Raw genomic sequence first — 14084 nt, forward strand, 5'->3', positions numbered from 1 at the left:
AGTAGCTAATAGACCAGAAAATATGTTTTGGTCCAGGCCAACCAAAGCTCTTCCCATCTCATCAACAGGAACCCAGAACACGTAATGGCCACCACCTGCAGTATGTTCTGAACACTCAGGGATCCCAAGGGTTTAGAATTACATATGAGGGCAAAAAAGGGACACAAACACAGACTAAAAGAAAAACTCATCTTAGACTGAATCAAAAATACCTTTAAGGATTTTGATCTAAAATGTTGCGAACAAAGAGAGAACTTAAAGAGTGAAGGATAAAGCCTGTAGCAGTGGGTCTCCTCCACTGCTTTGAGTGAGTACCTCTATTTGCTGTGTCCTAAAAGCAGTGATCGTAATAGTGAGGAGAAAAGAAAAGTCAAATGGTGGACCAAAAGCACCATAATCAACTGACAGTCAAAACTACCACAAGTGGATTTGGAATAGAATAAAATCAATGTGCCCAAGGAGGGAACTTCTATGAGAAAGGTTCTAAAACTCTCAGGATTTAAGTAAGGTAAGGGTAGAACATCATTCTGAAGCTCTGGTCCACACAGAGGAAAAGATGCAGAGAAAACTTGACTATTCACTTTTGCATCCTGTTTTCACTGACGGGAGTTGAAGCTTTGGAAGGAAGCCTTTCTATAAGAAAGACACTACTGGCTCCTACAACCTTTTTCCTCACACTTGAAAGGGCGTCCTCCCAAGACATCAAGCATACGTCAGTTCTTTGTGACGTTGGACAGCAAAGTTGGTAAAAAATTACTGATACCTGAAAGGAAGTTCAATAATCTCATTCCTAGTTTCTGTAAAATAATGGTGAAACTCATCTGCACCTCCTAGCAAACAAAGATGGCCACAACCATGATCACTCTATGTGGTTTATGACTTCAATACACTGTAATAGATTCACTCTTGTCATCATGCACATATTATGCAGGAAGGATTAGCATCAGCACACCCCAGCATAGCTTGGTGATTGGTTGCTAATAACCAATCAATCCTTCTCAATGACTGAAGAAAGAAGCACCTTAACACTAACTGATGTGTGCTGTATGGATGAACTCTGGTAAATCCTCTTCCTGATCTGAATTCCTCCATGGTGGTAGCATTTCAAGAAAGAGGCGATAAAGCATTAGAGTCATCTCATTCAAGCTCTAAGCCAAATAATTACTTCGGAATTTTTAGGGAAAAGAATGAGCTATAAACTGCGCACGCCCATATCTCCATCCTTCACCATCAGAAATCAGAAACCAGTCCCCCATTTCTCTCATTACTCCTAGACATCATCCTTAACAGGGATACCTGTTAAATTGGAGAGAAGGGTGGGACCCTATTCTGAAGGACCCCATCTGTCTGATTAAAAAATCCTTTGCTTCAGATCCCTTTTCAGGAGCCCCAAGAATGAAGTAGGAGAGAGTAATTCATCCCTTGGAAGAGAGGTGGTTCTACACAACAGATCATCTAACTCTTTTGAAGACTCGTACATACTGTGATCAACTACTAATGAGGGTAGACCATTATACCTCAGGAAAGTGGCTTCACAGACAGCAAGACAAGAAGGAGACTTTCCTCAATCTACAATTTCTCCTTGTATGTTATGGGTTAAAAAGGAGATATTTCCAGGGTCCTCACATGAGGAGTCTTAGTGGACTCAATTTAGGCCAAGGAACCTGGGGCAAAGTGCCACCACATCTATTAAAAGGGACTCATGAGGCAGTGTCTCCAAACAAGTGCCAATTCAGGGGTCTCAAAAATGACATAGGTGCTGTAGGGTGGCCCGTCTAGCCAGATATATCAAAAACATGGCAAGAAGCCTTGAAGGAGACGTTGACGCACACTTTCTACTGATGATGGCCAAAGCCAAGGATCATGATGTCCTTAGGGCAGCCAGGCTTCTACCCCTCAAGAATGACACATTGATCCTCATTACACAAAATAGTCATTAGTTCTCAGGGTGAATAATTTGTTAAAGATAAGGTCTAGGTCCAGGAAAGAGACCTCCCATAGCACCTACAAAGTAGACCAGGGGTCTGAGGCCACAAAAATAACTAGCATTGAATATGACAAGAGGGAGGGGTGGCTACGGCAAGGATAGATCAGAAGCACGTGCAGTAAAAATGATGAGTGATGGGATGCTCTCAATTTTGCCCCTGGATGAGAGGCCTATTATGGAATGAATGATAGCCCATTAAACAAGAGTCAGGGTTAGGTCACTGACATGTTGCAAGCCTCTATGAAAAAGAGCAGAACGCCGCTTATCATGCTGGAGGAAACAAAACCATGCACTGAAAATCCTGGCGGAAGAAAAGGCCCATTCACACCACACACAAAACTAGTTTTGGTTGACCCCTAGGCTGCTATGGGAGTCCTCAGTGCAGGTCTTGCTTCAGACCCAAGAGGGTACTATGGATTGTGAAACCACATGAGGAAGGTCAAAGGCCTTTGTGCAAGCCCTGATCAAGGCCCCCAGACAGTAATAGGTGGAGTAGTGCAAGTTAGACTCCAACCTTAGCACGTCATCATTGCAGTTACACATTTATATTTCACATCATATTCACTGTGTGCCTTAATTATATAAACATGTGTAGAGCATTTAAATGCATTAATGAAATGTAATCCCTGTAGAAACTAGAGATTTATACATGTATGCACTAATGTTTGGTTAAAGATGCTTACATTAATTCATTATACATGTTTTAAGTTTACACTTCAAGTTATATTTGCATATGTAGACATGCACTCTTTTATTCTCATTTTGCATTTATTTTGAAAGTTACATGTGTTCATGTATAACCATGAATTCGAAATGCACATTAAATGCTTGGTTAAAGTTAGCCTGATTACAGGCCTCATTTTAAATGTACAGTGTTTGGCCAGCATTTTCTTTCTTTGCAGGAGGGTTTTCGTGATTTTCATTAGCTAGAGAAAGGAATATTATCAATAGTGGTTAATTTAAATTACATCTTTTAGACTACTTTGTACATCATGGCAAGACATTAGGTCTACAGCAGTATTCCATGTGTGTCTGGCAAAACATACATTTTATATGAATTAGCCACTTGGACAGGTAGACAAACAACGTACATTACTTTGGACAGAAAAGAAAAGCCTTTGAACTATATGTTAAAGTAGCCAAAATAGGCGACATTAATTCACATAATAAAATTGGTAAATATACTGTGATTGACATTTTCTTTACATTAAATCGGAAAGAGCTATTGCAGCTGGTACCATTGAATCGGAGGTAACAAAGGATGACGAAAAATTCAATGTATAGTAATGTTTAACTTACCCAGTACAATATGTAAATTAGCTCTCACTCTATCAATGAAGAAGTTGTACATTGCAAGTGGAGTGGCATCAATCTTTTTTCCGTCTGCCCTCGCAACACCTTGCATTTTCTCAATAATCTCCGCCTTCTCATCAGCAGGAAAGATGTTGGGTACATCACCTGTGTTTAAAAGCATGTTGATGTCCTCTACAAAAGACTCATCCTTAATTTGGTTGTCACAGAACAAGAAAACGGTTTGCTTGCCAGCAACTCCTGCTTGAAGCATCACCTTTTTTAAGTCTTCCCTCCACTCATTTGTTGTGTAGTTCTTAGTAATCTCAATTTGAAAGAGCTCAAATGAATTCATGAAAGTGCCAAGTTTGGTGGCACTTTGTCGCCCACTGCCACCAATTCCTACTAGCAAGAGATGACCATTGTCCTGTTTCAGGACTCTGCATATTCTTGAGATATGTTCAATGGCAAATTTGAACATGACTAAGGACATTGGGGCTTTGCTGATGTTGTTGTACTCCTCCAGGTAGTATTCCATGACAGAGGTAAGATGCTTTAGATCTGTGATCTCATCATAGATCCTTGTTTCGCTTTCTGCTTTGAAGTAGTCTCCGAAGAAAAGATTTCGGATATTATCATCAACGACCTTTCCGGATGGTGTTAGGTGACTTAGTACCTGTTGAAAATATATTTATTGTTTAATAATGTGTCTTTTGCAATCTCCGTATGAAACATGAAGACACATAAGCTTCTATTGTAAGGCTTAGTTTGCAGCACAATTAAAATTAATAATAAAGTTTCAATTTAAATAGCATCTTACAAACTATCTTTTTGAACAAAATAATTTTGTTGCACAACCTTTAGGAATTGAGGTTTCTTTTTAAGGGGTTAAAAACAAAGTCCAATTTTGACTGCTGATTATAAAAAAAAAACATATATTGTGTGCACAAAAACATATTTAGCAATGCAAAGAAGTAGGTGCCTGTTTCAGCTGTTAACAGAAAGCATCCAATTAGCAATGCTATTGGTTTGTGATTATGACATTGTGGCCCTCATTATGACCCTGGCGGTCCGAAGACCGCCAGGGCCACAGTGGCGGTCTCACCACTGACGGGCCGGAGGTGAAGACCGCCACATCCCTGCTTATACCACTACAGTGGTTGGACAGCGGGCTGCAGATTAGCATCTCTGACTCGGCAGTCCACTGAAAACCACCGGCAGTATAACAAATCGGCTTTCCACCAGGGTTTCCATGGTGGCAGTACCGCTACGGAAACCCTTGCGGAAAGGCTACCGGTGACAGGAAATTTCTTTCCTGTAACCAGCAGATGATCCCCCAAACCCCCTGCAAACCCAGCACTCGCCCACCCCCCTTCCATACCAGCACCCCCCCCACCCCTACCTTCCATACCAGCAACACCCTCCTCCCACACCCCTTCCAGAACAGCAGCCCCCTCCCCACATACACACACACCCACACGCATTCCGCATACACTCATTCACCTACACTTACATACACATATTCACTCACGCATCCATACTCACGTTCACACACACGCATCCATACTTGCATTCACACAATCATTCCAACACACACTCATTTCAACAATTATACACTCATTAAAACATGCATTCACACATGCATTCAAACAACCATACACACACGCATACACACTTACATTCACACACGCAGACAACACCCACTCACACACAACACCCTCCACCCTCTAAACTCCCTCCCCTTTCGGACGATCGACTTACCTTGTCTGGCGAGGAGGTGGTCAGGCAGGAAACAGGAACAGGTGCTTCCACAGCCAGCAGCGTCCCACCATCAGGACACCGAAAGGCCGTGTTACAGGTCATAATATGGTTACTGGGGACCTTTTGGTGGGGTGGGGCCGGTGGTGGAACCACCCCTGTGCCTCCGACTGCCAACATGACTACTGGAGGATTTCTGCCCAAATTGTGGCAGAAATCCTTCAGTACTCGTAATATGGTGGTCTTCTGGTGCCCGTGGCTTCGTCAGTCTTCTGAAAAGACTGCCAAAGTCATAACGAGGGCCCAAGTTTGCACTTTGATCTGTAAGGATTAGTCAGACGGATTGACCCCAATTACCGTATTGGGGCTATCTGAAGGCATTGTAAATAGCAGTCAGTGTATCTGCCACTTGGAGGACCTGGGTACCCTAGGTTTGATGCATGTCTCTCTGGGGAAGCTTCATGAAGGGGTCAGAGGGTTACCAAGTCAGCAGCCAGTGCAGCAGAGGGATGTTACTAACATCGCATGTTGCTGTCTGGTGATGACCAGCACTATCAAAAGGACACAGTGATGATCTCTTGACTACAACAGACTGAAAAAGCATAGTTTCTCAAAAAGATGTAGCTGTGACAATGCCCTGTAGCTCCCAAGCCTTGTTTGGAGAACTAGGGAGCATTTTTGTAATTAAATTTCCATAGCCTGGAACACACCCAGAGTGGTGTCAGAGTGCTTCATAAGTTGACAGCTGTTGCTAACGAAGTTCATCAGATAGGCTCTTCTTTCACACAAACAGGTCTACAAGTTGCCTGGACACATAGAGGGTCTCAATCGTTTGAGGCCTCCACTTCCCTAAATACCTGCAAGTACTTAAGGAATCTTCCTACAGAGTAACTCTCGTTAAGGCATTCACCAGCCTAATAGATTCCCAGGTTCTTGGGAGGAGCAGAAACAGAGGGGCCAACCAATATCACTTTACAAGCCACTTGGCGTCCCTAATGGCGTCAGAAGAAGGTAGTTCATGACATTCTTTTGAAATACATTCCATTACCCCTTAATCAATTACCTAGTTCTAGTCATGACAGTATGAGGCAAGTCCATCTCCTTTAGACAGGCACTCCCATGCTCAAACCTCCAACCATAACTCAAGTCTTTAGTCCCACCTCACTTTCTTCATGCAACATAATTTAACCACCAGCCCCCAGCACACCCTGTTTCGTTATCTGTCTTTACAGACTAGATGTAATCCTATGAGCAGGAATCCTCATGATGTTGCAGAATATTTTCAGTTGTATAAAGAGTAAAGTTAATGGGATTGATACTGGCTAGCCTATTTCTGATTGTGATATCACACTAGGCGTTGGGCTGGGCTACTCTCATGGCAGAAATGTGTGATGCCAGGTGTAACCTGCCACTGGCTTCCAATGGGACCATGAAGGACCCCTTAAATGAATACTTACATCTGAATAAGAACAAAAAACCCTACTAGGCAAGTGATACAAATAATTGCAGTATCGGTATATGGTATAAGTGTGCGCATGGTATGCATGGATTACACAGATCATCAAGAGTGTAGATTATTGAACTGTGTGGGACTTGGATGATACTGATGAAAGGTGGATGACCTGATAGGCTGTACCATAACCAGCTGAAACATGAGGACCTGGGGACGGGGAATCCATTAAGCTCTTCAGACACTCACCATTCTTGTTTTTATCACTGTCAAGGGTTCTATTTAAAAAAATTAAAAATAAGGTGAGCAAACATAGACATTTGTAACCTCCTCTCACCCAGTCCCCTAAACTGAAATCACAGGTAACATCAAAGTACTCCCCCACAAGAGAGGCTGTGCCCACCAAGTACCCTCAAAAATGTACTGGCTGAGACCTCGATGATAAAGCATGCCACATAGAAATGTGTGGGTGGGTATTTGCTAAAACCAGGATACCTGCCCCTGCATTAATAATAAAAAATAAGGTTTGTATGCATATATTTCACCTATACCATTTTCACAGTTCCTCAGCTTACCGGTACATTTTGTATGCAATTCTCATTCTATAAACAGTGAGGCTATTCCCTTTTCATTATTGCTTATAATTGTCAGAAACTTTGGGGGCATTGTTGAATAATGATTTTGCAGAAATGTTCTCTTGTCTTCATCTGGCTCCCTTATGATACTCTTCTACTGTATCAGAAGCCATTCATAAGTCATTCATCCCTCCATTCATGTAGAGTTTCAGTCTCTACACCACTCTAAAAGGGCCTACTATAATGGCTGAATATTGTGGTCCTTATGTGAGAGAGAGTACACAATCTAGAGTTTTCCAAAGCACATACTTTTATTGTTTGATGTTTAGTTTCATATGTTTTCCTCACAGAGTTTGACTCTTCCTCTATTTTATTTCCAGGGGTTGTTGAAACGTCTCTTCATGAAATGTGTCATGTCCTTTTGTGTGAACGTTTGCCATTTTCAGTCACATCAAGACAAAATCTGTTGTTTGAAATATTTCATTTTCATATTTTGCATTACAGGTATTAAGGACAGTGGAGAGTTTGATGTTTTGGTTGCCCAACTGGACACATGTACTACAAAAATAAAATTGAATGAATTAATTTATAAATTGCCTCATTAAGAACCTCGAAAAGTAAATGGAGCCCAGGATATTACCCCCTTTTGTTACATCTGCAAACACCTCTCGGCTTTAATTCATATGTCTACAGTACACTTTACCTTATATCCATCTCGTTTTTGTACATTTGCTGACGAGTCAACAAAGTACACTGGGCAATTTATGCAAAACTAATCATTGCCCACCATTTTGAAAAGAGGAACCACTGTATAGCCTCCCACATTTTACAATGCTCCACCCACAGCAGCTAAAACATGACATACTTTCATGAATATAGGAGTTTTCTCAGTCAATGTTCAGAAGGTGCACACATTTAGCAAAGCCACTTCAAGGACAAAGGCTTGCTGAATTTCTCCTTGTGGTGTGCCTTTCGAATCAATCTTATGTTATTTTAGGAAAGGCATTCGCCCTTGATCATTTTGTTTATGAGGTGCTATACACCACCTCCGGACATCATATATTATTGAAATTGATTTTGGCATGTATGATGTGATATATGCATCATCCACTAATGTACAGTATAGTCCGCAACCAACTCCCAGGATTGGCAACACCTGGAATTCTGGACTTTGTGTTAAACTGCAACCTTAGAAGAGGATCATTATGTATCAATATTCAGCTAATTATCAAGCTGACATTTCGAAAGGAAACCTATTCTTACAATTAAGAGGTGGCTCAGAGTAACCCGTCTATCCAATAACCATGCCTCTGAAATATGAATATGTTTCATCTTCCCATTTTTGTTGAAATCCACACTACAGTACATGCATACACAGTTTTGGTAAAATGTACTTTACAGTACCTTATCGACACTCTGCTTGAAGCAATTTGAGGTTGTTTCTTTTACCATGTTAAAAAACACCTGTCTGTCTTCATTATCAATCAAACGATCGTAGAAAACGCGGTAGACCTCATGGATCCAAAGTCTAATCAATTTTTCTGCATCCTAAAAAATTGCAAAACATTTGGAAAACATGAAAAAGTGTACAGAACTGGCTGTCAAGATGCAATCACCCTTTTAATAGGAAGGGGCGACTACAATCAATGTAACATAACAAAATACATTTTCATCCGCCTGGTGTATGGGTCTCTCCCTTGTGGACATATCATTTGCCCAGTTGCAGAGTTCTCTACTGGATCCAGGAGCAGCATATGCCTTTATGGAAATTCTATTGGTTGAAATAAAAGTACACACTGAAACCAAAAGAGACAATTAGAGACCGATAACTAGTTACATTTGACAAACTGAATCAAATGAAATCAAAAAGCAAATTAAGTAGATTGTCAAAAATGAAGTAGACACATTATATAAATATTTGTAAATGGTCAACTGGAATACTGATCAGGTGCATGATCAAAGGACCGAGAGGCCCTTGAGAGGTCATTGCTCATTCATCAAAGTACCATTCTAAAAAATAGGTTTTCCTAAGTAACATGATGGAAAGAGGATGCATGTAGGATGCAAAGGTGAATAGCATGTGTTTACAATGTACCATCACAAGTAATACTCAAGTGTTTAAATAAAGGGCCCTTGCTAAGAAAGCTATTTGTGTGGGTAAGTTTGACAAACACATACAAACAACCTCATTTACGAGTGCAAGCCAATATTTGCAAGCCATAAATCAATTTACTCACATGGAGATTTCTGTGTGAGCAAGCTTAATACTGTGAGCCATGTTCTGACCCTTTCCTGTCAGGGTAACAACTTACTACTGGTAAGGGTTGGAGTAAATGCCTCTTGAAGAAGGGCAAAGGGAACATCTCCAAATATTGTGGGGTGTAGTGAAGGGGCATCTCCTTAGGGAAACAAACACTTTTCTCATTTCGAAAAAGAAGAATATTAGCAAGTGGTCTTCTTCTGCCATTAAAAGTATTTAGTTGTAAAATGTTCTATATGAAATGGAATTCACTAAACGTTTTCAGGGTTACATTTTAAAAGCTGCAACTGGCGCAGGTAGGGGTAAAGTGAAAAATTGTAAATTCCAGTTGCAACTCAACAAACCTGAGATGCCAGAAATTTAGTGCAGATATAGAACTCTTTTCAAGAATCCGACTCAAGAAGTTTTTAATTTGAATCATGATCATGTGGGGCCAATATAACCCCAACTAGGATATTATGACAACGGATTTGTTTGGCTGATGTTGTGCGATGATTGGTTCTTTCTCACACTCTCTGATGGAAAATTTAGATCGATTTTAAAAGTTGTATTTATTGCCACTTAAAGTAATCTAAGAGTTCGCTCTCTCTCCAAAATTGCCTCCTCACATGGCTGACTATTTTAAAATACTTGTTACTAACAATATTTACTTGACTTCCGTTGTTGTTTTCTGCTAAGGATGGCAGGCTCAGTATGGGAAGAGGAACAGATAAACTGATCAAACAAAAGGCAAATTAATAGAGCTTAAAGTGCATTTCACCCTACATACCTGCACGTGGGTGTGTGGGCAGAGGAGCACTCCTTTTACGACTCGCGAGAAATCTCGAAGATTAAAGACGTAATGCGATTTGGACGGAGTAGGAAGAAAATTTTCCACAGCCATTTTGTAAATCGCCATCGTGGCCTGCACCAGTAGCTTGCTTGTCCTTAATGGAAAAGATAAAAGAGCACACGTCTTTTAAAAAATGTCTATGTGCAGCAGTGACATTTTGAAAACAGTCATTCGAGAAAAAACTAGCTTTGAAGACATAATTGTTGCAAAAAAGAATTATGTAGGTACCTCATGAATGCTATGTCAAACCCTTTACTGAAGTGCCAGTCAGCAATCGAGCCGAATATCTTGGTCAACGTCTCGTCATCAAAGGTATTAATAGAAATAATATTCAAGTGACGGGTAAAGCGGCCTGTAAAAAAAAATATATATATACACACGTTCAGTATCGGTTTTTCAATACTTTTTTCTATTTTTATCATCGTATAATCAGAACACAGATCTTAATAACTGCCCAGGTGAATACGGAGCCTATCTGTTTCCATATTAAGGGAATCATCATCATTCAGAGTTTTGGAATGAGGTTAGGATCATCCCCCTTCTGCCCCCAAAAACCATCAGTTCTCCCATCCCACTAAGTCGCAGTTCACTTGCCTCATGTGGAAAGCTGACGCACCTCCCATGGAGCCATTCCCAGCTTTGTTGGATGTTAATCAAAGGTGGCATGTAAAGGGCGATGTCTTTCTGAGGGGCGCCCTTTTTTGATCAGTTTGCCTGATGCATATTTTCCCTGTCCAAGTCGACCATGCAAGACCTGCAACTGAACTAACAGTCGATAAAATTCTTAATGCATAAGGGTAATTTTTTTTAATTTTCAGACGCAACCCCTGCTTTTATGGTTTGTCTCTGTACAAAAAGCTGCGAGGACCAAAAAATCAGCCACGTTCATTGTTGCCAAAAAAATGTGGCAGATGCATATTGAACAAAGAGATCTCTGCCAGTTAGATGGACATTTTCAGGTCGAGCATAAGCGTACAACCTCTTGTATACTTTTAAGTATACTTCTGTGGGCTCCCAGCTATTTCATTTGTTAGTTTCAGTGTCATTGAAAAATCCTTACTTGCTGGTGACCAGTCATGCCTCTTTGTCCCTCCTTCTTCTGTGTGGGAGCAGGGACCAGCTACTGTATAATTACACTTTGTCCTCTTTATCTGGTCTGGTGGGGACTTTTGCATACTTTGTTTCCTGCTCCTGTCAAGGGAAGTGTTCCTTTTCACCTGCAAAGTATTCTTCCTCTGAGCTTAGCAGTAAACAAGGCTATAAATCAGGCTGTTATCCAGGTCACATTTGATCTTTGTGGGCTCTCTACACCCTCTCTCAGCTGCCTGGCCCCCGCCCTTCCTTGGCTTGGATTTTCCTTACCAGGTGTGTCTGCCTGTGTGCTGGGAGCAAGGGCGGATCACTTGTAATTACTTATAGCCTAGACACCCAACTCTTCCAGGGCTTCGCAATCCTTAAAGATAGTGCCCACTTCTGCTCTATACTGGGATCCCACTCGCAGCTCCATCAGTGCACTGCAGTTCAGATGCTCCAAGCCCTCAGACGTGTCAGTGCCAGGAACCCCACACATGCTGTCTCCAAGAGCACCTCAGTTCTTCCAGTCAGTACACTCTGCTGCTCCAGTACTGGGGCCTCAGGTGCAGGTCCATAAGTGCACCGCAGTTCACACACTCCAAGCACCTCAGCGGTGCAAGTGCCAGGATTCCAACACACACTGTCTGCCAGAGCACCTCAATTCTCACAGTCAGTACACTCTGCCGCTCCAGTACTCTGACCTCAGGAACAGCTCCTTCAGTGCACCGCAGTTCACACTCCAAGCCCTCAGTCGTGCCAGTACAAGGAACCCCACACACACTGTCTTCCAGAGCACCTCAGTTCTTGCAGTCAGTACACTCTGTTGTTCCACTACTGGGACCTCAGGCGCAGGTCCATCAGGGCATCACAGTTCACACTATCCAAGCCCCTAGCCTTGCCAGTGCCAGTTACCCCACACATGCTGTTTGCCAGAGCACCTCAGTTCTTGCAGTCAGTACACTCTGCTGCTCCAGTACTGGGACCTCGGGCGCAGCTCCATCAGTGCACCGCAGTTCTCACTCTACAAGCCTTCAGTCGTGCCAGTGCCAAGAATCCCACACACGCTGTCTGCCAGAGCACCTCAGTTCTCACAGTCAGTACAATCTGCTGCTCCAGTACTCTGACATCGGGCACAGCTCCATCAGTGCACCGCAGTTCACATTCCAAGCCTTCAGTCGTGCCAGTGCCATGAACCCCACACACGCAGTCTGCCAGAGCACCTCAGTTCTTGCAGTCAGTACACTCTGCTGCTCTCATACTGGGACCTCGGGCGCAGCTCCATCAGTGCACCGCAGTTCACACTCTCCAAGCCCTCTGTTGTGCCAGTACAAGGAACCCCACACACACTGTCTGCCAAAGCACCTTAGTTCTTGCAGTCAGTACACTCTGCTGCTCCAATACTGGGACCTCGGGTGCAGCTCCATCAGTGCACTGCAGTTCACACACTCCAAGCCCTCAGCCGTGCCAGTGCCAGGAACCCCATATACACTGTCTGCCAGAGCACCTCAGTTCTTGCAGTCAGTACACGCTGCTGCTCCAGTACTGGGACCTTGAGCGCAGGTCCATCAGTGCACCTCAGCTCACACACTCCAAGCCCTCAGCCATGCCAGAACCGCACACTTGCTGCCTGCCAGAGCACCTCAGTTCTTACAGTCAGTACACTCTGCTGTTCCAGTACTATGACCTCGGGCGTATCTCCATCAGTGCACCTCAGTTCTATCCTAGCGGGGTAATTTCCTTTTCTAAACTGGCACCCCGCTCACATACAATTCCATTACAGCAGCTTAATTCTAATATTCATTTCCACTGCCAACCCAATACTGGACCCAAAAGAGCAAAACACAGCTCAGCCAGTGCACCTCAAGTCTAACATCCAACACCACTGTTGATAGGAACCACCATAGCTCTGCCAGAATCCATCAATTGTAAAATTCAGTGCACATTTCTTCTCAGTACTAAGGCTCACACACACGCCCTTTAGGGCTCCTTGCTTCTGTGGTTCAGAGGCAATGCCACTCCCATACTGGGCCCCACTCACAGCTTCACTAGTGCACCTCCAGGCTAACACTCAGCAACACTGGCATGTCAATACTAGGTTCCACACATAGCTCCATTAACATATCTCATTTCTGACCTTGTGTGCCCGTTACTATTCCAGTACTGAAACCCACATACAACTCTGTCTGTGCACCTCAACCCTAACCTGCAGCGCCCCTTTATTCCAATACCAGGAATTACACAGCGCTCCGTTTCTCATTCCTCACCTGCTGCCTTTCTGTTATTCCAGCACTGGGCCGGTACACAGCTCTGTCTATACCCTCAATCCTGATCTGAAGCTCCCCAATTTTTCTGTATTGGGGTTCACATACAACTCTGCAAATGCACCTCCTGCTGTTCTGCAGTGCCCTCTGCTGTTCCACACTCTGACTTCTGTTTGAGGACGTGGGGGAGCCAATGAATCCTATTCTTAGCTGCCATCTTTATTTGGGAGTGTCTCTTTCACCTATCTCACTCCGTTCTTTTGATTACTTTGTTTACTCTCAATGTTTACTTTCTCCCCACTATTCTCTTTCCAGCTCTTAAAATCCACACGTTAACAGTTTCACTCATCCTTTCAAATGTTTATTTCTACTTCTCTCCCTTTTTTTTATTTCCCTCCTCCTCTTACTACCCCTCTTTCAAACTCTCAAAACTTGGTTATTTCTTTCCTTGTTTCATTCCTCCCTTTTTTTTTTCATCAGACATTCATTCTTTTTCTCGTCCCTTCATTCCTTCTTTGTCTTTTTTATTTGCTCTTTCTTCGACTCAGTATGCGTCCTTTCACTTTTTGTTTTTTAGATCTTTCTTCCTTCTCTCCG

General features: G+C 42.7%; 1 protein-coding gene across 1 annotated transcript in view; it reads right to left on the reverse strand.

Annotated features, from left to right (window-relative positions):
- DNAH3 (dynein axonemal heavy chain 3) overlaps positions 1 to 14084 on the reverse strand; it is a 536699-nt gene that overhangs the window by 127788 nt on the left and 394827 nt on the right. The window contains exons 44-47 of the mRNA XM_069210285.1: positions 10381 to 10504; positions 10090 to 10246; positions 8465 to 8608; positions 3287 to 3953 (exon numbers count right to left, since the gene is read on the reverse strand). Of these exons, the coding sequence (XP_069066386.1) occupies positions 3287 to 3953; positions 8465 to 8608; positions 10090 to 10246; positions 10381 to 10504 (1092 nt within the window). The remainder of the gene's footprint in view (positions 1 to 3286; positions 3954 to 8464; positions 8609 to 10089; positions 10247 to 10380; positions 10505 to 14084) is intronic.

This window comes from Pleurodeles waltl, chromosome 10 (genome assembly GCF_031143425.1).
Source record: "Pleurodeles waltl isolate 20211129_DDA chromosome 10, aPleWal1.hap1.20221129, whole genome shotgun sequence".
Taxonomy (NCBI): domain Eukaryota; kingdom Metazoa; phylum Chordata; class Amphibia; order Caudata; family Salamandridae; genus Pleurodeles; species Pleurodeles waltl.